Source organism: Rissa tridactyla, chromosome 1 (assembly GCF_028500815.1).
Source record: "Rissa tridactyla isolate bRisTri1 chromosome 1, bRisTri1.patW.cur.20221130, whole genome shotgun sequence".
NCBI classification, from domain to species: Eukaryota; Metazoa; Chordata; class Aves; order Charadriiformes; family Laridae; genus Rissa; species Rissa tridactyla.
The window spans coordinates 130721663-130745649 of NC_071466.1; the positions used below are offsets into that span (position 1 = coordinate 130721663).

The following is a 23987-nucleotide window of genomic DNA, read 5'->3' on the forward strand; positions in this document are numbered from 1 at the left end:
TGGGTAGAGACAGCATTAAGTGTCACATGCTAAACATTCACAGCCCATTCATTGCTATCTCAGAACACGCAGGGTCCCAGCAGGCAGAGAAACGGTCATGACAGCACCCACCCCTCCAATCGATGGAGGGATTGAGGGATCGAAACCAAGAGAACAAGCAGGACAAAGCACAGATTTCATATCTTCAATTTCTGAAAAGAAAACTCAGCAAGAGGAGAGGAAGTAATCAGTGATGCCGTCTTAAGCAAAGTCAGCTCACACAAAGAGGAACAACAATGTTAGGGTTGCACAGAGACATAGTGGGAAACCAAAAAAAGTCCCATATGTGTAACAATCAACTGCACTTTTTTTTTCTCTAGATTGTAAGAAGGAATTAAAGGCCACAACCACCCCACCACTGTCATGTCACACAGGTGAGAAAAAAGCCCAAAAAAAGCCCATGCATGCCTAGCACAAGACCAACACAACAAAAACTGGACATAAAAACAAAGAAAAAGGTTTTCTTTCAAGCAAGGGACCGGTACATACACCCGCAGTCCTCTGCTCCCTTTCCCTTGAAAAACTACTGGGTCAAGAATTTGAGTTTGATATGGGGAGTACTTAATTCTTCATTCTAAAGAATGAAGCTTGAATCCTAGGGTAAAGCTGTTAGAATTCTTCAATTCTTCCAACTTTTTTTTGAATAGTGGAAAGCAAATCCAGTTTTGACTCTAAGGAAAGTTCATTTCATAAGGCTGTGGTTGTCTCCATACAAATGTAGTTACACCTACCGTCACAGACGGCACTACAAGCTTCAGCATGACTTTGATGAAAGCAGTAACAAGGAAGCATTACTAGCACGATTTCTCTATTTGCATCAGAGGGAAAACCCACCGAAGGTCCATCTGTTCACACACAACCCCAGAGTAATCACTGTTCCCATTTCAATGAGTAAGCAGGCTTTTCTCTTTTTTACTTAAAAAAGAAACAGAAGTCAGGAACACTGGTCATTTTCAGACTTTTATTAGGAGGAAAAAATATATTTTCTATAGCAGCAGCCAAGAGCTAACAGTGGAAAAGCCACAGACGTGAGGCACAGTCTATGATTAGAGATTCTTGATAAATAGATTCTTTGTTTATATTTGTTCTTTGAAGTAACTTGCAGAAATAATTTATTTTGCAGCTTTCCAGAATACCAATCACACCACAGATATCATCTAGAAGAGAGAGGAAAGACAGCTTCATAAAACATGGATTTCCACTGGGTACTGAGGGACAGTTCAACAATCAACAAAAATACCCCAGCAACAAACCCACAAAAACCAACCACCATGCTGTCCCTACCATTAGAAATCTAAACCGAAGTTCAGAGCTATTAAAAGACAACAGAAGCAGAACCATACACTGCTGTTAAGAGCCACTCACAAAGGCCGTACACTGCCAGAAGGCTTTACCACCCTCACAAGGGCAGCAGTACTTACTCTGTTGTCAATGAGGGTTACTTTGCCTTTCCTCTCATGAGGAAGATCCCTTTGCCATCATGAACAGCACTCTGGGCCTGCCAGTGGCAGCAGCTGAGATGCCAGGGCACCGCAGAGGCAGAGACTGCGCATGTTCCTGAAGGCTGTACTTACCCCATTCACAGTCCTGCGTATCTCACTCATATCTTGAAGCCCAGAGATCTCATACACTCTTTGTGAGCTTCAATTAGGTGCCTGCAATTTTCTTCCCCCTTCTCAATGATGCTGCAAAACAAAAAGATTTCCAAGGTTCAACAACAAAACATTTGCTTGCTGTTACTCAAAGCCACAGAACTGACAAGCTGTTGGGGACAATAAAAAAGTCCCTATTAGGCTCAAAAGATCTTTTTGCCCATCCTGTCCAGGGTAGCGCTGTTTTGGAAAGTATAACACTATCGCAAAAAAGTGCCCGAGCCTGGAGCTGTGCACTTAAAACTCTCATGAAATGCGTAACACAATTTCCTATTAACAGGCCAGCGTCTATTCTGGGCAAGTCTAGACTGGGATTTGTTATACAACGCAAGGCTGTCACATCACTTCGAGCATGCTCATCTCGACAGCAACCAGTTTCAAATCATTTGGTAGAGAAGCAACAAAATTTCCCTAATAAGAGACCAATACAGAATAGGCTGGCGAGTTTTAGTCCAGCTTCGGTAGATATTCAGGGAACCTGAAGAAAAAAAAACACGAAACAGCTCTATTCAGCTGGTTCTCTGTTCAGCTACTATTAAAAAATGATTAAAAAAAACCCCGGTTCTGTTCAGCTGAACTCTGTTCAGCTACTATTAAAAAACTGATTCACCACATGTGGTAATTTTTAATGTTACTCATCCATCCAAGTGTCTAATACATATTCAAATAGTGGTAAGAGCCCACCATCGTTGGTATATCGCATATACCACAAAAGTGGTTCAGACTCGCTCTTTGATTGACTTGCAGAGCACTTCCTGCCCCCAGAAGTGGGGATTCCACCGTTCTGCAGAGCACGGGTCCCAGGTCTGATCAGCCTTCATCTGCTACATTGTGCTATTCTTGCTGTCAAAGGAAGAGACTACCAAAATGTGAATAACTAAAACACCTTACTGTCTTCATCATTTAAGTATTACTACAGTAAGGATGTCCAGGTGTGCTGGCCGCCCAGAGCAACTCTATCTGACCCAGGATTTGCATCCTACCACTCTTTTCTTAGAGGGCCCTGGACTCACCTTCACTCTACCATGTAACCAGACACACCCCACTAACGTTGGCAAAAATACAGCATCCAGTATTGTATCACCTACTGAACAACATCTGTACTACTTGTCAGGTAAAAAAAAAAAAAAGATGGTTTTGTCACCACATTAAAGTCATTTACTATCACAGACAAAGGAATTCTAGTTTGGGGGTGCATTTCATGCTATTTGATAAGTCCTGTGATAATGACTAAGCCCATAATTACAAATGCAGCTATCTACAACATTGTCAAATTTTGCACCTCTGTGAGATATGTCATCCTCTGAGACCTAAAAAACAAAGTATTTTTCTTTATTTAAAGGAGAACAGCATTTATAATCAATTAAGCAATAAAAATGTTACGACTATCTGCTAGTACTTGTTGCTTCAGTCAACAGTAGTGAAGATTTGTAAGCAGCATTAAAAGCTAATCTCTGAAACCTGTTTTAAACTAGGGCTATTAGATATTAATCACTTGATTTTTAATTTATCCTTTTAAGATATTTTCTTCTCCTCCTCCACGCTCTCCCTCCTCCTTCTCCCGCCCCGCTTGGATACTCCAGCACCCTCGATTCGGTGTCGGGAAGGCTCCCAAAACCACCCCAGCACGTTGGCAGTGGCAGAAACTTCTAGAAGACAGCAACGAGGCGGGACAGAGCGGGAAACCCACCGGGCCAGGGCGGAAGCGGGCGGACGGCTGGTTAAAACGCCCCGGCAGTCCGACGACGGGCCCCGCCTGCGAAGGGGAACACCCGCCCCAGGGCCACCACCACCCCCCACAGGCTCCCCCGGGGCGGTTGGGGCCCTCACCAGGCGTCCCGCGCTTTCTTGGTCTCGGGGCAGGCGCAGCAGGCCTTCAGCGGCTTCTTCTCGCCCCCCGCCTCCCCCGCGCCCTTGGCGTCGCAGCTGGCGGCGGCCACCGTCGACATGGCGAGCGGCTTCCCGGCGGCCACAGCCTGCGGGGTAGAACGGGGCGCCCAGCGGCCGTTAACGGGCACCGCTCGCGGCCTTGAAGGCTCGGTGGGTTCCGGGTAGTCGTCCCCGCCGCCCGCCCGCTTCCCGGCCCGTCTGCGCTTGCGCCCGGGGCCCGCGGCATGCTGGGAGATGTAGTCGGGAAGCCCATCTACCCCCCGCCTCTTCCCGCCCCCGCCCCGCGGCCGATGCGCAGGCGCCGCCGGCGACCGCTCCCTCCGTTTACGTCAGCCCGCCATTGTTCCAGCGCGAGGGTGTGCGGTTGTAATGAGCAGCGTCTCCACAAAGGGCTCCCCGCTCTGTAACAGTCAATCAATCAACGTGTCGAAAGAGACGTTGTCCAGGAACGCTCGGTACTTAACGAGCCAGAAAGAAAAGGGAAGGAGGAGTGAATGCCAGCACCGCTGACTCGTACTACCTGAATAAGTAAATGATAGGAGACGATTCTTTCTCGATCCCCTCATTCTCACAAAGAGAGACGAGAAGTAGGACCTAGCTCTTTTCCAAAAGTCCACAGATTTTTATCAAATGGGTAAAGGCTGACCTCTTTCCACCATGGAGGCACCTCCGTGGCACCCTGACAGCGCAACTCCTTGAAACGAAGGCTCCTGAGGAGATTGGCCAGGCCTCTGACACGGTGTCATGTAACACTCACCTAATTAGCCACCTACTTAATTATCCATGAATCTCAGCTCAGTAGCCTGTCCCCAGCTATCCCGTTTGTCTGGGAAGGTTGTTCAGACTCCCCTGCACCCACACAGCCTCCTGATTCAGCACCCAAACATGCTGCAAGATGGAGCAGAGACTGAAATGCCTGTCAAAAGCATGCATCCAAAGCAGTGCCTTGTTTTTAGTTTTTTTAATATATTAAGCATGTTTGCCTTTCTAATTAACTAGCTTTGTCTTTTCTTCCTAAAGCTTTATCTGCTGGCCACTATCCAAAGGCCTAGACAGAGCTGGTGATAGCAACAGAAACTCTGAGGGAAAGCCTGTGGTAAAAAAAAAAACAACTCAAAAGGGGTTTCCCAAGTTGGCAAGTGAACAGTATCCTTCATTTAACAACATCTTTTATTTAAAAAAAAAAAAAAAGTCTCAATGAGACTGATTTGGCCTGTAGAAACTGGGAAAAGACAAAAAAACCCACATTTTATACTCTTGACAAAATTACAGAATACAAAGGGCAGAGGGTGGTTAAAATTTAGTCATCTTGGGAGAAGACTTCAAAGGGGTGTCTGCACAAATGTATGGCCTGTGGAGACTGAACACCTCTGCAAGCAGCACTCATTTTAACTCTAGCAGCTTTCCAACAGATTAAGGAGAAGCACTGCTGCCTACATGGTCATAGTTTGTAACAGAATCACCCTGGAAGAAGGAATCACTTCTTGGTGGGATGAAGGGGCAGGGGTTGGGAGGGAGGAGAAGGAAGGAAATTGCCATTAAAGCACAGTTAACATGCTTTCATACTGATTGCACCAATTTGGAGTGCAGTGCAGAGGGGAGATCACAGGCTTTTCTCTTCTGATGTTACATCATGCGTAAGGATTGATTGTTAACTTGGTGCTTTTTGTTTTCCATTTGTCCTCTGCCTGCTGACAGTGACAAAAGAATTATATTAAAGAGTATGTGTCGGGATGAACAGATTCATCTACCAGTCAAAGAAGAATGGCTGAGGGCAGGCTACTGAGCTCAGACTGCTGGAAAACTGCCAGATCCAGTACCCAGGAAAGGAGATTCGGTGAAAGTCTCAGAGCTTCTGAAAAAGATAATGAAAAAAGACCCTCCGTCAATCTACCATGTCACTTGGCAGCCAGGTGCCACAAATGTGAGAGTACAAGGACTATAGATTGCACTGGATGCTTACAGCGCTGGGTTTAGAGGAGTGATGGGTGAAATAGGGGGAGACTGACCAGTTGCCATGGTCTTCCAAGTTATGTTCCCTGTACAGCCCTTTATCAGAATTAAAGAACATACAGCAGTGTTTGTACATCACAGTAGCACTGCAGTCCATAACGTTGGCTGCTTGTATCTTCAGTTTCAGCCAACGAAAAAAATGGCTGTCCAAAAAAGGAAGTACTTGTCTGTTAGAGAGATTCAAATAGACTTTTCAAGGAACCTCAAAAATATATTTACATTCATTGTTACTGTTAGTTAGGGTAAGCCCCTATCAATGTCAGTTGAAAGTAGCAATCTGGAGTAGTCTGGGGTTTTCCAGATCTCTCACACTCCTGATATACATGATAGAAGGTAAATTTAGCTGTGGAAAATCTGTGTGGTAAAACAGAGCTGAATATATTTTGATATTTTCCACATACCGCCTATTCTGGGAACCACTAAACCTTTACTGTCTTGAAAAAAGAAACCTGTTTAATATTGCTCTAGAGAAATATTTTTGTCTTTGACTCAGTATAAACATGCGACAGCCACTGCTGTAGCGGTCCAGTCAACCATACAGTGTGTTTGATTGTCAAAGAAATTGTCTGTGTTTCTGGTCAGTGCTTAGATACACACTGGAGGGGAGAAACCGGGGCGGGGGGGGAGGGAGGGAAATGACTTCAGACTTCTGAGCAAGATGACTTGTCAGGGCCCTGTTGCCTATTATATTAATTGCCCAAGTACAGGATAGAGTTTCTCTTTTTGATCAGAGTTGCAGCCCAGCAACTACCAAATACTATCAGCTCAGCAGTGTGACCTGAGAGAGAATGAATGCTGGGACAGAAGGACCTTTGCTCTGGCCTAGTGCAATGGAAGAGACTCTAAGGTGATTAACTACATCCCCTCTAAGCTTCAAACTCCATCATTAGGTGAAGGCAAGTGGTTCACTGGGATAAAATCACCCCAAGAAGTGATGCGCCAGTCCCTTCCCAGGCTGAAGAGGCAAATGCCCATGTTTCAGGACCATGGTATGAATTCTGTACACAGGGATGCTGTACCACAGGACTGAACCATCCCCTCCTGAGGGACCACCACAGAAGGCTGTATGGAGAGAGTCTCCTTCCATACTGACAAGCATGCCTTTAAACATGAGTAGAATCAAGATTAATTTTAAGGCATTTCTGTCTCTTTGAAAGCCCTATGAGCTAGTACTGCAACAGATCATCTCTTGCCAGAAATCCATCCAAATCTCCAGAGCATCAAAGGCTGGAGGTGGAAGGTAGTTTGCAACACTGCAGCCATTTCCACATTAGAAACAGAACTGCTGTCTCTGACGTTGCAGGACTTGGTCCACAGCATCCTAGAAATTCTGGGGTCTCATGCTGGGACCAGGACTCTGTGGCCCAACCCTCCAAGTAGCGAACCTCCTTCAACAACAGGCAGAGCAGAAATTCTTGCCCCAATCAAAATTCATAGCAAAACTAATTTAAAGAATTGCCACCACTGCTTGTTTTCACTAAGAAACCAATGTTTTTATAGTACAGGCGAGAAACTGTTTTCAGCAATTAATGACTTCTCCAGTGAAATCTGGATGTTCATACAGAAAATAAAGAAAAAAAAAAAGATACCAGTGCTTGGTTTTGGTATAAGCTTAAAGGTTCTTCGTGTCTTTCTCACATTTTTTTTCTGCACATCTCCTCCCAGTTTGTGCTAAGAGATTATGACTATCGTCACTTCTGTGCTATGCCTCTTCTTTTCACTGCCCGCTGAAAGTATATCCAAACATATTAGTAAAGATTATGAATTTGCCATGCAACACTGCAAAAGCCAGAGCAGCAAATTCAGTAACATGGCAAAAGAAGGAAGTTGGCACTTGTACTGTGCCACAAAGTAGCCTGCCTGTTCCACATGCATTGGAGGCAAGAACAACTGAGCCTTTGGACATATGCAGCTTTCCACGTTGCAGATGTGGAGCAACTGATGTTGGATGTGCATTTCAAGCCCAGTCAGGCTTACTTCAGTGCCTGACTCTTGCCCTTTGTGGAGGGAACACCCATGAAAATCCAAGCATTTTGGAATAGATCCCATTGCGCAGACTGGTGGGATGGGAAGGCCAGGTGTTTGCACTCAAATGGCTGCACGTGCTAACAACACAAAAGAGCACAACTGAACATGACAAACATGTATTGTTGATTCACAGTCTTTGTGCTTGGTAACCCAGAAAATCCTAGCCTGTATTTGGAAAATAACATCACTAATCCTCTAAAAGACACGAATCTGCAAAGGTCTGTCCTTCCACTGCAGTCAGACGCTCTGTTTTCAGTTAAAAATCAGAAAAAAAAAGAGCCCAGGTTTAAAAGTGTTTATGCATGAAGAAGATACACACTAGTCACCCAGGGGAAAGTTTTGCTACCCTCAGATTTATTTTTTTTCCTCCACTGCAGAGTTAACCAAGACAGCTGCCTATATACTTCTTTCCAAACAGGAAACCTCTTCCATTCTCACTTCTCATGACTTGAAAGAGTAAGACTTTCAGCCTTCTGCATAACCCTTTATGAATTGTCAGAACTGATTAGAGCGTGACTCCAAACAATCAGACAGCTGAGCCCCTGTTAATATATAGCACCATATGCATGCCTGGATGACCTCCATTTAGCCACCTCACAAAAATCAAATGCTGCCTAAGGTCTATGCTTATGCATTACAGGAAATCTTGTTCAGAACCCAAGTCCGCTTGCCTATGTGTTTAAGCAAAATGCCTCACTGTAGTTCCATAAAACACTCTGTAATACAAACTTCTAACCTCGATCAGTTCTGCTGCAAACCAGGCGGTGTTCTTGAACAACTCCAATGAATGGTGTTAAGCTGTCCATCAAAGAAGTCCACTTCTTTTCCACTGCACATGTTCCAGTTGTCCATTTTTTCATTTAAGTGCTGTTGCTATTAACAATTTTATTCTGCTTGGTGGCATGCCATTTTGATGTCTGTGTTGGTAGCAAATCTGGCTTGTTTGAATCTATCCAAGTCTGTCTTGAATGTGAAGCTCCACTATAGTTTAACATTCACAACAAACTGCAGGAGCTAACTGGAAGCCTGGAAGGAATCATTAGAATTTACAAATACACAAGTCATTCAATTTTTGAGATGTCACTGACTGCAGCTCCGTAATTCTATGTACTCACATCCCGGCATCTCACTCCTTTTAAATATTGCATCAAAAAATACGCTGTACAGTGCTGCAAGCTGCTTGTAAAGAGCCTGCAACGCTACCTTCCTTCTGAATCCATTTAGAATCCCCACAGCTGTTACTGGTAAAGTTACAAAATAATGTAGAAAATTCAGTCTCTCTCAAGCCATTCTTTTACATCAGTAGTCAAGCTAAACTTTGACTTTCAACATTTAATTCTCTTGCACTTGTTTTCTTCTTTTTTTCTTATCATTGATCCAGGAGAAGAATTTCTGAGTCCAAGGAGCATTATTGGCACTTTCTGAAAGATCTTTAGAATCCTTATTCCCACCAAAAGTCAATTGGACTTGACTATCAAGTGCTTAAGAATCAGATTTTAAGAAGCATTAGGGCACATGCAGGTGGAGGGATTCTCAAGACAGCCTGTTTACATTGACATCTTCCTAAATATATTACGTAGCTTGAGTAAAATTATTTTTGAAAAAGTGACATGGGAACACAAGTCACTTACGTGGCAGAAAATTTCATCTAAACCTTGAGCTCAAGCCCATATCCTGACTATTTTGCCCTGGTTTTCAATATGCTGTACACTATGCTGTGCAGTATTTTCTCCAAGTACTGAGTGTCCTGGGTTGCTACTTACTCCGTGTAACAAACACTAAATTTTACTCAATGCATCCTGTCTGGACTGGCGCATCATTAACTTCAACTACTCTAGTCCCTTATTTAAAACCCACAATGGATTCTTACAGTTCTGATTCTCCTAGGGGTCCATCCAAAGACTTACTCAGGATCAAACAGGGGTCTCCAGAGTTTCGAGATCAACACGCTGAGATCCCATGCTGATTTCCCATTGTGATCTCACAGTTGATCTGTCAAGACACCTGTGATGTGCTCTAGATCCTGTAACTGTGTTCTGTTCCATCTCCACCATTTGAGACTGGGAAGTGAGGTGCGAAGGGCTATGTGGGTGCAGGCAAAGACAGATGGGAAAGACAGGGGAACCTTCAAGACTGGAGAGAGCACAGGCTTTGTTTTCTTACACAAGGGAAGTGATACTTACACATCCTTCACCAATCCTTGAAAGGGCTCTGTTCAGCCCCCACCTGATTCTAGCTTTTTTTCTCCCATGGCCCGAGTGTCCTGTCACAGCTGTCTCACCCTTTTATTTCTAGCAGGCCTGCCCCAGGCCCTTGGATGTGTGCTAGCCCTCAGCTGACCTCCATCCAGTGGATTGCAATTAAAGGATGATAAGTAAATATTTTTTGGAACAGTTTAAAAGACAGAATTAAGATCATGTTGCACTAATTGTTTAAGGGGAAAGAAGAGTGTAGTGTATGGAAGAGTTATACTCGAGTATAATAACAAGATGCAATGAGACTCCATAGCACTTCTGTCCAGCTATTTCATTTCCATGAAGAGAGCAGCTAAAATGGTCATGGAAAATCAAGATTCTCTGTTACTCCCCCTTCAGATCAGGCAAGCACAAACATTCAGTTCCTAGTTGGAAGCCAGACTTGACCAGGCACCTTGGCAAACAACAGGAGAAAGAGCAAGGAGTGCAGAAACGCTGCAGAGGTCAGCAAGGTACTCCATTTCATAGTTTTTGACACGTCAGATAAATACATACTACATGTCTCCCTGTCTGCTGAGCTGTTAAGCTACCCTGCACTACTGTGGGCTTTAGTACAAACCATCCATCAAGCAGGCAGTAAAAATCTAGCTACTGAACTCCTGAGCTTCTGGCTAGAGAGATCTCCTTGGCTCAAGGAGACAACCTTCTCTCTACAGCCCTTGACATTCTTAGGGAGTCACCACCCCTCTTAGTCATGCTGGCCCCCTGCCTCGTCTGGGGGTGAGCACAGCCGGGAAGCATGATGGATTGGCCAGGCCAGGATGGTCACTGCTGGTGATGGCACCCTCCCTGTATCCCTGCAGGCTGAACAGGCACCGCTCATCAAGTGTTAGGGAGATCAGTACTTCAGTAGGGCCTCTCCTCAGGCTTGGCTGAGTAGAATAGGGTAATTCACAATCTATCCCATACAAAATATTAACAGGCTCCACATGGTTTTTGGATTGCCCTTTTAAAGAAACAGATACCACCAGAACCAGAAGTCAGTGGTGGCTGGAACACCTTACACTCCCTGAAATATCTCCCATCCCTCCTCAAGCTCCTTCTAGTTACAGATGCCTCTTGCCTTCCTTCCTTCCCCCTCCCTCCCTCCACTTGGTCTCATTTTTCCCTGGTCAGTGGGTTTTCTCTCTTCCCCTCAGCTCAACAGGCAGCTACCAGCAAATACAGTTGTTAATTTATTTACTTTCTAAATAGGCAAACAGATGATAAGGCTGAAGCCAAACCCTCATGAAAAGCAGATATAGAATCCAATCACAACCCAGTTATAAGCACATTCCTCGTCCAGGTCTACAGAAGCAAAGAAGTAGTTGGATTGCTTTGAAGATACAAGCTCAGCCCAACTTCTAATCCAGAAATACAGGATGAAATCCTGTCTGTTAAGTCAATGTAATATTCCCCTTCCATCAAATTGTTCCTCTGATTTCCAGAGGATAATTATATCCAGAGAATAAAAAAAAAAATTCCATAAAATGGTTCCTCTTACCTTTTGTACTTTGACTAAGATATAGCATCTCCTCTGCTGATTCAACCACAGACTGGGGCAGCAAGGAACAGAGGGAATCTAAGGTGTCATTTTGAGAAGAAACGTCTTAACATACTGGAACTTGCTAACATGTTGGCATTGTCATTTATTCCTCCGAGTATTGCACGGGACAAGTGAGAACACTAGAAATTCACTAGTTCCTAAGGAGGTCAGTCCAAGATCCTTTTCCTACTGAGGTGAGACAACAACATTCTTAACTTCAGCCCAGCAAATCATCCAAATACAATCCCTATTCATTAAGAATCTCATCCAAAGCCCATCCAAGTGAAATTAAGTATATGAATGCCCTTCAGAGGATCCCTGAAGTATTGGTAAACTCGGAGATTTTGTCACAAATTGGACTTCTCTGAACTATGGGCTGAAAATGTCGTTAATTCTGCCTGCCTTTTTTTTTTTTAAAGTGCTAATCAGAACCATTACAGAAGTCTTTCATCAGGCTTTGAAGTGAATCCTTTAACTGTGATCACAAACTACTGCTACGTTTTCTTTGAACTTTGACTTTTTAGACTATCTTCATCTGTAAATTGCTTTTAGTACATGAAATGTGCCAACAGTTGTACTAAGAAAAGAAAAGCAAGGGAGAACAGAACTTCCATTTGTTTTTTCTGTTTCAGTAGTTGTATCTCAAGATGCGTCTCTCGGCAGAACTCTTAGTAAAAGCAGCACAAAGAAGCCACAGACTTCACCTTGGGGAAGCTCCATTTACCACAATCAGTACTCCAAGGCCATTTTTACAAAAGACGTCACAAGTTACAAGTGAGGTATTTCACAGTGGATATAATGCCTTACTATAGCCAAAAGCCGGCAAAGAGACAAGGCCTCAATCCACAAAACATCAGATTTCACAGCATCAGTCTTCTCACATGTTTTTGAGACTCACCTCCGCTTCCTGCTGTAATAGTGATCACATCTTCCTCCTCCTCCTCCTCTTTTCTTCACTCTCCTTCACTATGTCTTCTGATGGCCTGGGAAGAAGGCCCCTTCCCCTGGATTAAAAACCGACAACCACATTGACTGCAGCCTTGTGCTGCTGCTTTCCCGCTCCTTCTGAATCACACATCTGGAAAGAGGTGTTTATTATATACAGTTAGTAACCTATGTGGACATCGGACAGAGAAATTAGGGCTTACCTTCCATGGGTCCAAGGGACAAATTCATTTTATATCATTTCACATTTAACAGAAGTGGTGAACTGGCACCACCCAGGTTAGACTGTGATGGACCATACATGGAGAAATTGTGACCTCCTGTGGTAAGAATGGGAAATGGCACTCTAACGGTTACTAATTTTAAAGCGATGACTTGAACTTTGTCATTTCCTGCCATCAACGCCTCAATGATGCTTTTAATGCTATAACTTTGTTGCCTGTAATTTAGATTTTTTTTTAATAGCCAGAAAAAAACCACCACACAGCATAACATGCACCCAGCACCACAACAGTGCTGTCATTTGACAACGGCTAACAGAGAGCAGAAGAGGACCATCTACATAATTAAGCTTAACACCAGATGGATGACATCTTGCCAGGAGTTTTGCAGATCCTCGTGGATTGCAGGGGAAAAGTCACATTCAAGAAAACCAGTTCCCTCGTAGGCTTTGGAGAACAGAAGGAAAACAGACTAAAGACTCATCATCTGCTTAGTTTAACTTCTTTGTCTTTTCCCGCCAAGTCCTGCTTTTCCACACCCTTCCCCATTTTTTCAGCTCCTCATCTAGGTCTCCCATTTTCTTGTCCAGACCACTTCAGTTCCACTCTACTGGCTGCTCACTCTGTCTCTCCCTCCTCCCCCTGGCACACTGGTTCTCTACCACCCCACCCTCTCCTACTAATTTTTCTTTGCTCAGCTAGCTAAGTTTCTCCACTAAAATCAGACTTTCACATCCAATCCATCTTCTCTTTGTCCAGCTACTATTCTGCTCTCAACTAATGCCTAATCCTACCTTCCTTGACTAAGTTTTCCACTTCTCTTTGTCTGGTTTTACAGTTCAAACACATCAGCAAGTCATCACACCATAACAAGTCCCTCAACGGAGTGGCAGTAATTCATCTTGCTGCAAATGACACTGTCTTATCTTAAGGTTAATGTGAGGTAAAATGTCCATCAGTCTCTCTCACAGGCAGCTAAACTAGCGCATTTTACCACAATTTTGCAATATACTAAGCATTGGCGCAGAGTTAGTCTGCTCAGTGACTTCACAGTAACTCAAAGGTGTGGACAGTTTACTCACACCTCTGAGTACCTGGTGTCCCCTCAGAGCCAAATGAATATAAAAAAAGTCCAAACTCATCAGATAGACAGCACCCCACCTTAGTCTTGTTCTGGAAAAGCTATTACAGGGAAAAAAAAACCAAAACAAAACCAACCCAAAAAAATCATGCTACAGCCTGCAGCTCTGAGGAGAAAGCCCATCAGTCAAGTTCTTTGAAAACTGTACCTAAGAAACAAGAACCTTTTTTGATTGCTTACAGTTTAGTTGCCTTCAGCTCACTTTCACCAGAGCAACAGGATGCATCCTTGATGCAGACAGAGAGACCTGGCAGATAAGCTTTGAGTCCCTTTTCCAAAGTGCTGGTGAGAGAGACAAGGTTGCCAGAGTTTACTGCCTGGGATCAAACATTTTCTCAGATCCTTTCATGTTTTGGGATCTTTTCCTTTGGAAATGGCTGATCTGCATTTAAAAAAAAAAAAAAGAAGAAAAAAAAAAAGAGAGAGACCAATTCAGACCAAACCTCACCCCTTTGCCATTTCAGTGTGTTCCACAGTACACACCAGTGTGCCAGGGGCCCTGGCCCAGTTTCACTCCAGCTGCAGGTCCACAGGAATATGAAAGACTTCAGGCAAAAAACATTCAGGACAGTAATAATCAACACATCTTTCAACACTTGTAAGGCTGTTCACTGTCCATATCTGTAATTAACAGAGATTTCTCATAAATCTTAGTTAAAAATAAGACAGTACTTCACACACACACCCCCTAATCTAATCTAAGCAAGCTCCATGAACCTGAACCTTGAGCTTTTTAGCTTAGCCACATATACCTGTCACCTCCTGTGAGCGAGTGCTAGTCTTCAGGCAGCTACGCAGTGACCTGAAAACTTTTATCTTTTATTTTCTGACAGGCTAGTTTTCAGCCACATCAGACTCCTGAGAAGGCTCGCCACATAGCCTTTCAGCTGCCAACACCAACAGATCAGAAGCAGCGGGGCCAGGCAGCTCATGGTTAACAAAGAAGGTGGCAACATCTTACATTTAGACTAATCTAATGCAGTTAAAGTTAATAGTGGGACTGCACCTTTTTCATCTTCCACAACTCCAGAGTACTCGTCTGTCAGGCTATGTCCTGGACTTTTGTTGTACTCTGGCAGCAACTCATGTAAGTTTTCCATTGTTCCTTCTCTACCTGGTTTCCACCTGGTTCCCTTCCTCATCAGAAAAACAGAAGTCCAGGCCACTGGTATCCAGTCATCTCTGAAAATGTTAAAGTGGAAAAATGCGAGAGTGTGGAGCCAACAAAGAATCATTTTTTGGCCAAAGTACAGTTTACACACTTCGTTACCTCAAGGCAGATGTCCAGCCTGGAAAACTTCAGCATGGAAATTACAAAGTTCTAATGAAATAAGACATAAAAAAGGAAAACTGAACTTGATCATGAGAAGTGTTGGGCAACTCTATCAACAAGTGACCTTTGCTGCCCCCATCAATAATATAATAAGGTATCACTTTGTAAAGCTCTTCAGTAAAAGAAGGGCCGTTACAGCCTGCTGGGTATCTTTAGGGCATAATCAAGACATTGTGGAAAGTAACATTCTACGGATGTCACTCAGCAACAAAGCTGTGACAGCATTTCTTAGTTCAGACCCACACCTGAGTCTTCAATTAACCCATTTTGATCAACTACCCTAAGAAATAAGTTGTTGCTTGTTATGGTTTGAGAAACCCACAACAATTTATTGTCATTTAGACAATTATTCTATCACCCAATGCCCCCTTCCCACCCACGAAGGGGAATCAGGAAAAAAACCAAATACAAACAGATTTAATAGACTAAGACTAGATAATTAACAACAATAATACTAAAGAACCAATACTAATCCCAATACCAATATAAAATATACAAAGATTATACTCAGCCAGTGTTATCAGCAGGAAGCTGTGCATTCCCAGCAGCAGACAGCAAATGTTGGACACTGTGCTATGGCTTTGGGAGGAAGGGAAGGCCTCAGGAGTCTGGCACTGGGGCAAGAAGCTCTTTGGATCACAGCCATCAAGGGAGAGAGAACTTCGCAGCAAACTTTCCAATTTATATTGAATGCATCGCTCATGGTATGAAATAATCCTGTTGGCCAGCTTGGGTCAAGTCCCCAGGTCTTGCTCCTCCTCATTCCCGCACCTGGCAAGCTCAAAAACACCGATACCTTGAAACCTGCATACCATAGCTGCTATAAAGTATATATCACTAATTCAGATGCTAGAGTCTTTTAAAAGTGCAGTTTTCCCAGGCATTAGAAATTCATCCTGTGTCACTCAAACCAGGACATTGCTTCAAACAAGCAATGGGCCTTGAAGAAAGTAAATCAGCATTCAGAGTTGAATTAAATATCTACATGTAAATTGGCAGAGCCAAGGAATTTGGAACCACGGTCCTAATGTTGCTCTCCTGTGAGGAAGCACTGAGGGGCCATAATTTTATGTCAGATGTGGCAAGCTGTGAAGAATTCTCTGATGTGCACAGTTCTATACACAAAATAGCTAACAGAAGGGAGACCTGCTTCAAGACTATGGGCAGAGGAGAGGGCCCATTTGCAATTCCATTGCTTTTTATATCCTATGCCAAAAGTCTCGGCAGCATTGCCTCCAAATCCCCTTAGGCTGACAAAAGCATTGGCCTTTAAGAGCATGAAGAAGCTTCAGACTTTGTTCCTTATAGATGACGGCCTCCTCCTTGCAAAAAAACCAATGTGTCCTCATGACAGTGTAGTAATTATTTCTGTGGGTCTCTCCAGATGCTCTACAAATGCAAGAAAATACCTGCTGTCTCTCTGGGAAGCAGATAGCAAGCCTATTTCCACCGCTTTAGGGCAGCAGAAGTCCCAAGCAGTAACAAGAAGAACCAGGAGTAAGAATACCCAGGCTTGAATCCAGCCCCCAACTGCAATTGCTAAACCAGCTTTCTTCAGTACCAATCGAGGATCCAGGGGAACACAGAACAATTTGAGCAAGAGCTGTTGAAAGGCAAAAACACCTAGGCCCTTCCGGGGGGTGGTCAGTCATTCCCTGTCCTCAAAGCACCGACAAGCCGCCCCCCACGCCCGTTCCCCTGCACAGACCACAACCGGGGCTCTCCGCGGCTCCACACCGGGGAGAGCACGGTCACCAGCGGGGAACGGAGCGCAGCTGACGCCAGGGTGGTGGGGAACGATGGAGAACCCGCGCACATCCCCGTCTTCCAGGCCGCATTAGGACACCGCCGCCTTCCCCCCCACCCCCCAGCCGCCACATCAGCTACCCAGCGGGCAGGCGGCACAAAATGGAGGCGGGCAGTCCTCGCCGCCTCACAGGCCCCGGGGCTCTCTGGGAAGCTGGAGAGTCAACGCCTGACCACGGGGATTTGCAGGAAGCAGCGTCAGGGGAAAACCCGAGGGTCAGTGCTATCCTCAAGGAAAGGCCCGAACAAGCCGCGCCCCCCCCGGCCAGTAACGGCCCGCCGTAGGGGGCGCGGCCTTCCCCGGCCCCGCCCCACCCGCCGGCGGTCGCCATAGGAACACAGGCGGCGGCGCCATGAACCGCACAGTGAGCGGAGCGGTGCGGGCCCCGCTCCTCGGGGACTGCCGCCGCGGCCAAATCGCTCCCGGCCGGACCTTCGACTGCCTCTACGGTACCGGCCCTGGCCGGGAGGGGCAGCATCCTGCCCCCTGCAGCCCCCGGGGATGGGGGACCGGTGCGGCCAGGCCTGACAGCCGTCCGCGGGAGGGAGGCCGGGCCCGGGGCGGGGTGCTGGGGCGTGGGCGTGCAGGTGGTGAAGCGGTTGGGCAGGCCGAGCAGGCCTCCCTACCGGCGGTCCCCGGGCCTCCCCTGCCGGCCGGCTGGCGTGTAAGAGGAGGTGCACGGCCGGAGTTGGCCGAGGGGCTGTCACTGAGCAACCGGCAAGTGGCTTGGCAGGGGAGGCAGGTTTGGAGCTGGGAAGACGGGTGCCGCCCCAGGAGCAGGGCAGAACCACGTAGCGGTAAAGCCTTAGGATTGGCAGGAGTAACGGAGTGATCAGGAGCGAGGAGAGGTTTGGGACTACGAAACATCTGTGAGCTGAGGGAAAGTCAGCACTAGCTCTATATCCCAGAGGGAAGCACCGTGTACACTATGATATTTCCACTGTGCTTTCTTTTTTCCATTGCATATCTTCATTTTCTATATACGTTGGCAGTGCTTCCAAGGAAAGTAGATTTTTCTTCAGTCGTGTGCATCTTCCACGGAACAGTTGTATTCCAGCTCTGAGGCTCATTTGTGTGATGGTGGAGTTTCTTTAATATGGAGACGTGTATTTCAGGTTTTTTTTCTTTCCTAGTTTCTTTTATGCTCACTTATGGACAGACTTTTAAAAAGGGAAGTGAAGCCTGGCAATTCATGCTGATTCCTCAACTATGTAACTAGTTCCATTTGTTCGTTTATCTTTCAGATCCTCTGTACACACTATCAAGTGAGAAGGACCATTCAAAGTCAAATGCCAGTGCTGAACTTGTCGGTGATAAAGTGGTAGGTGTTGGCCAAAGATGGCTCACATGTGCACCTCATATTTCTGTGTGTATGCGTACATATGGGTAGAAACTCTGTTGCAGTTCTAAGCTGCCCTCTTAAAACAGCAAAATACAAAGCAAAGGAAGCAGTTTTATCTAAAACAAGACTTAACACAGATTGAGTAACCATGACTGCTGGCCTGGGGTGACTCTGTAGCAGCAGCCTATAAACGCTCAGTTTCATGTCCTGAGTAATTTACTAAATTGTGTGTCAGTATTTTTAATAGAATGCCTCCAAATGCTGTTAACAATAGCTTGTATATGTTATTATGATCTAATAAAAGAACTGGACAGTTGTTGGGTTGCTATTCAAGCAGAGCTGTTAAAACATGTTATTTCACATGGTGCCTCCTCACTTGCCTGGGGATATACTTACACTACCGCTCAAGGTAGCATACTTAGACAGTTTAAAATTAACTATGTAGCAACAGCTAAGCAGCCTGTAAAGACTGCAAACCCATCCTGATTCGTCATACTAGGTTAGGGCAATTTAACTTCCTAGCTAAGTCCTTAGGTAGTTAGCCCATGCTTAGCTCCCTACTTCATTTCTCCCCTGCTATCAGTATTCACCCTGGCTAGTTTAAAACCAGCTAGGGCATGTTTGTGGGAGTTGCAGTCACACCTTTAGACAGCAGTGATTGATGGCTGGGCAGGCTGCTTATAGGTAGAATGGCAAAGGAAAACAGACTTGGTACAACTGCACAATAAATTGGATTTAAAACAAAGCTATGCTCCTGAAGCTATGCACTTGAGTGAGCCTGCAAGGCAAGAGATTCTGAACTCTGAAACTCCATTGCTGTACAGCAAGGAGAAAATCCCTGGGCAGCTTTCCAACAATGGAATCAAAAAACATTTTTTTTGAAGAATGTTTCTGGATGTCTCTGACCTCATTATCTCAGAATCTTTCTTATAGCTACATGAAAAAACTGTGTGTTTGTCTGTCTCTCTGTAGAGAGACATACACATGGAGCTGAAAACATTGCTTGTCATCATAGAGATCCTCGCAACAACATGGCTGTGTTAACAGTTCAGGCCAGACAGAGCAAGCAGGCATACTGTCACTAATTCTAATGTTATGTCATAGGTGTAATGTTGTGGATGGGTATGGTGACAGACTCTGACTTGCATAAAACTTGTTTTAAGCACATGAATCAGCAAATGCATACAGTGCGATACAAAACAATAAGACTTTGAATTCTTAGCCTATAGCATCACAAAATGGGGCGGACAGCAGTTGTGATAATATTAGTTTATAGGGTTTTCCAAACTCCTGAAAGTTGAATTCCCTTTGAAGAGAAATGAAACAAAAATGCAGTCCCATGCACAGCAAGCAGCTACTCACAGTAGGGAGCCTAGACCTTCATCATGTGACACTCTCCTGTGAGTTAGTGTACTTGAAATGTCACAACTGCCCTATATGCATCTGAGTTAGCACCTGCTGAAATGAAAGGGGCGATTCACAATTCAAATCTGATTTCAGGCTTTACAGAAGCTCAAGCCAATATAGCTACATCACTTATACTTGAGTCACGATTGCAAAGATTTATTGGCAACCATAAATTTTGAGATTTAAGGCACATCTACCCAGAGGAATTAGTGCTTAGAAGGAAGGGTGTGGATTTTTAATATGATCGGTTTTGTGTGCTAACTCCCATAGAGATATTTTTAACACATGCTAAAATTGTTACAGTATAAAATAGTGTAACTTTACTCTGCAAGTGGAATATGTTACTTCATTTCTAGAGCACACAAAATAGGAGGGAGTTACATGGGGTAATGTGCTAGGAGCTCACATTACTGCACATTCACAGTTACTGCACACTAACTTCTTTATGTAACGAACCATTAGACCCTTTGATTTTAAGTATAAGTTTAGACACTGGAAAACAGCCAGAAGACATATCTGTGCATCTGCTGCTAGTCTGGTATGCTCCACATCTTGAGAAGTACCACCTAACCAGCTGACATCATTAGCATGCGTATGCCTTCTTTCCCCATCCCAAATGTGCACTCCTGTAAATCACAGCAAGCTGAAATTCCCATCTCTTTAATGCTGTTTGAAATCGCTAAATCACTGCCTCTGTCCTTTGTGTCTACACAAACATTAGGTAAAGGCACCAATGTTAAGAAGTATGTTTAGTAGCTTGATCGATTTCCCGGGCTACAGTCTGCACTTGGAGGGCAAAGATCCAATGCCTCCATTTATCAACCGAAGATGGAGAGGGAGGGCACATCAGTGCCTGGAGGCTCTTCAGCAGCTTGCTGTGTAAGTGTTCTACGGTTGGATAATTTAAAACAAACATACAAACAAAACCAACAAAAAGCCATGCACACTGAAGTGGAGATGACTGCAATTTGCTCCTACTTATATTTCGTTTGAAATTAAGAGATTGCAGCTGTTGTGGAGTATGGTTGCCCATCTGTTTCTTACAGGGTGGATGTTGCACATTCCTTCATCCCTGTGATATCTGCTTTGCAGCGGTTGCCGGGAAGAAGAAGAGAGTTATTTCAGTCTCTTATAGATCAGATAAGTTATGAAGACTTCAGCGACTCATGTGTGGTACTTCAGCGGGAGCTGTTTCCTTTTAGTCCCATGCAGTTGCAGCTGGTTAGATTGCTTTTGCTGCTCATTCAAGGGTGTATGGGGCCTGAACCAGGGCACCACATATTTAGTGTAGGGGTTTCTTAGTTGAACTTCCTCCTGGCATCACAATTTGGGCTTCTGATTCAGCAAGTATTTAAAGAAACATTTATGTATTTTGCCACACCATGCGTTTTTTTGAGTCCTCTTGTAGCTGTATTCAAGACTGCAGGCATCAGCCTAGGTAGTCGTTGTCAGAGGTTTTTGCTGCATTAACAAGCTAACTTTAGACCATGGGCTTTTCAGATGATGTGTGCTCCGAGGTTGCTAGTAACTAAGTTCTACCACATGCCAGACAGTAATCAAAGACGTTTAAGAGTGATACAGCAGATTTCACACCTGGTTATGTTCAGATTTGAAAGCATACTCTTCTCATTTCCATAGTAAAATAAGAATTTTGGAGCCTTTTTTATTATTATTTTCAGCATTTCAAACTGTCCCCAGGACATAAAAACCTCAGTGTTTTCTTATATTGTGCCTCTTATTCTGTAACAAGAACTTATTTGACACCTGTGCCGCTTTAAAATTGATTTATATTTCAACAACATGCATTTGAAAAATGTCTTGCAATTAACAAAAAATGAGAAATACATCCCCTCTGTTTCAACCTGCACTGATTGACAGTGTTGCTGATACTGAAGATAGAATATTTCCCAGCTGTCTTCTGTAGTTGCATTGCCTCTGCAAGGTTACCAGGAATAAATGCTCATTTATTTCAGCAAAGTCAGCAAATATAAGTCAAGGACATGCAAGAGGCAGGATCTGTGGAATAAAAGGGGCTGTTTCACTGGGTTCCCATTGTGCCTATAACTATACCATAATAGGATGAACAGCTTATGCTAATAAAGTTAGATCATAAGAATAATTGCCCACCTGTGCTGAATGAAACACACATCCATCTGGATGGAGCAACAGTCTGATATGTAAAGAGTCAGCTAGTGGAACTAGCCATCAGCTCAATTAACTCATTTGAATTACAAACACAACTTCACAATAATAGGTTGATTAGTGCTGAGCAAGTATCTCAGGTTACTGCACTGCATCCAAAACATTCCATTCTTTTTTGTTATGTGATATGACTGAAAGCACTGGGAAGAGATGACTTTAAACTTACCTTGGCAGTAAATTGTATGTCACGGGAGGTTAATGAAGCATCTCTCTATAGGCTTTGCTGTAGTGGGTAGCCATACTGTGGCTCCCCGAGTTCCACAGCACAGCTCGCAGGGCTTAGATGAGGTCTTTGAAGACAACTGATCTCAGCATACAGTCCTCTGTTTTGATCCCAGCTGTCGAGCAATGTTATGTATTGTTACTTGTATCTCTGTAAATATACCTCTGTATTTAAAATTAGGTAGCAGCAACCAACTCCAGTACCCACAATCCCATACATCTGAGTTCAGGATTCTTACAAGTTGCCAAAAACGGTCATACAAAAAACATGACCTTCAGGACTTGCTATATATCTAGTTTAAGGAAATGACTTACCTTAATGGCATGATACGAGCTTTTTTTTTTGTTGAGAAGAGTAAGACTGGAATATAAAGTAGTTGTGAAATCAAATAGCAATCCTGATGCATAGCTTTCAAAGGACTCAGTTCTACCCATTCTCTCACTGACTGTCTTAATGAGGTCTACCTCGTGGTCTTCCAAAGCTATAAAATAAAGAAAACCCTCCAAGATATTATGGAGAAAAATTTAAGCAGTCTGCCTACTTTAACTTCAAAATGGGGAGAAAAAATGAAGAAAGGCTGTTCTTGCAAAAGATATGCCAAAACCTACGCTTGTTCCAGCAAGGGTTTTGAAACATTCACATGGTCATCCTAATTTTTCTCCTTTATTGGAGAATTCAAATTAAAATTGTTGATTCTAAAATTTTCCACATTTGCTCAAAAATCTCTTTAGCTACTTTTGAACAGCAGAAAGTGGTTGTCTTACCCTTTGTTCATTCTTCTCCTTTACACATGTTTTCTGTTACAGAAAGTTTTTCATTCTTAAAGAAATGAGCTTGCTCCCCCCATTCCCAGTAAAAGTATGTTACTTTACAAGGTCAAGCATTTACAAGTGGCCCATCGTTTTCATGACAAGCACATAAGAAAGTTTTATTAAAGATAGCAAATGACCATTTGTTGCCCACACATAGTGGGAAATAAACATAAAGTGTCAGACTGTTTTGCTATAGATGTAAGTACGAAAAAAGCAAAATAAAATTGCTTTTATAAGTATGGGGATTTTGTGGAATTTGTGGTGTGCATGTTTGATTGTGCAACCAGAGAAGTAGAGAGAGAGATTAAAAAAAAGAAAAAGAGCATAAAAAAAAAAGAAAAAGAGCATAAGAAAAAAAGATCAGAATTGCTCTGAATGTACTTCTTAAATGATATGCTGTATTTTGGCTTTCAGAGCTCAATCTTCTCTTCAGGTACCTCAAATTGTGTATGAAGATCCTGAAGTTAGTGGACGGAATCGCTACAAATATTTTGCACGGTAAGGAATGAACTGATTTGAAACAGAGGTCAGAAGCTTGCTTTTGTGTGGTTTAAAGAGCACCTAAATAAATGCCAGAGCCTTATTTTCTCTGTCAGTTTTTTTGATCACTGCTATAGAAAACCTAAATAGTAACCAAGTCTTAAATCATAAGGTCTTTTTAAATTCACTTTATGCCAGAATTTTTAGGTAACGAGTTACCAAATAAGCAAATGTACCAGGCATTCTGTACTTAATAACTATTTGTAGAAAACTTTGATCTGTAGATCCTCCTACACAAAGGAAGAAGAAAATCTCAGAAAGCCATTGTGGTTCTTCAGACTCCCAGATAGGTGCCTTCTTAAGAAGGAACCTTTTAACTCCCATTTTCTGCCAGGAGCAGAAAGGGAGCAAAAGGAATCCTTGATTAACTTTTCATCAATGTGGCCTACTGCAGGACTGCTCTGCTCCTTCCAGAATGACACCGCAGCAATGGACTCAAGATCTGAACCAACAGCTAGTGTACAAAGATTCTCCATTTAGTCACATTCACATATACTTTGAATTACATTCACTATTTTAGTCAGTAGCTATTGGTCAATATGTCCACTTTAAATATAAAAAAAAATAATGCCAAGTTTAATAAATTGAAGTTCCTTACGGCTCCTTTAATAA

At 43.7% G+C, this 23987-nt stretch overlaps 2 protein-coding genes and 1 long non-coding RNA gene across 9 annotated transcripts in view; 1 reads left to right on the top strand and 2 right to left on the bottom strand.

Moving 5' to 3' along the window:
* Positions 1–986: 986 nt before the first annotated feature.
* LOC128908259 (cytochrome c oxidase copper chaperone) lies at positions 987–3793 on the bottom strand. The gene is made up of 3 exons (XM_054198083.1): positions 3522–3793; positions 1614–1724; positions 987–1196 (listed from the first exon to the last, which is right to left on the bottom strand). The coding sequence occupies exons 1-2, from the start codon at positions 3638–3640 to the stop codon at positions 1640–1642; spliced, it is 204 nt and encodes a 67-aa protein (XP_054054058.1). The 5' UTR covers positions 3641–3793; the 3' UTR covers positions 987–1196; positions 1614–1639.
* A 154-nt stretch (positions 3794–3947) lies between these two features.
* LOC128904125 (uncharacterized) lies at positions 3948–16863 on the bottom strand. Of its 7 annotated transcripts, XR_008464410.1 has the most exons (6): positions 14980–16863; positions 14716–14891; positions 13890–14091; positions 12301–12480; positions 11361–11438; positions 6917–8648 (listed from the first exon to the last, which is right to left on the bottom strand). It is a non-coding gene; the product is annotated as an uncharacterized LOC128904125 (long non-coding RNA). The 7 variants fall into 7 exon arrangements; XR_008464408.1 differs by adding an exon at positions 3948–5433 and having other exon boundaries at positions 8359–12480; XR_008464405.1 differs by adding an exon at positions 3948–5436 and having other exon boundaries at positions 8359–12480.
* Positions 16864–17201: 338 nt separating this feature from the next.
* CFAP91 (cilia and flagella associated protein 91) overlaps positions 17202–23987 on the top strand; it is a 34415-nt gene continuing 27629 nt past the window's right edge. The window contains exons 1-4 of the mRNA XM_054188055.1: positions 17202–17298; positions 18094–18170; positions 20320–20477; positions 23250–23333. Of these exons, the coding sequence (XP_054044030.1) occupies positions 17202–17298; positions 18094–18170; positions 20320–20477; positions 23250–23333 (416 nt within the window). The remainder of the gene's footprint in view (positions 17299–18093; positions 18171–20319; positions 20478–23249; positions 23334–23987) is intronic.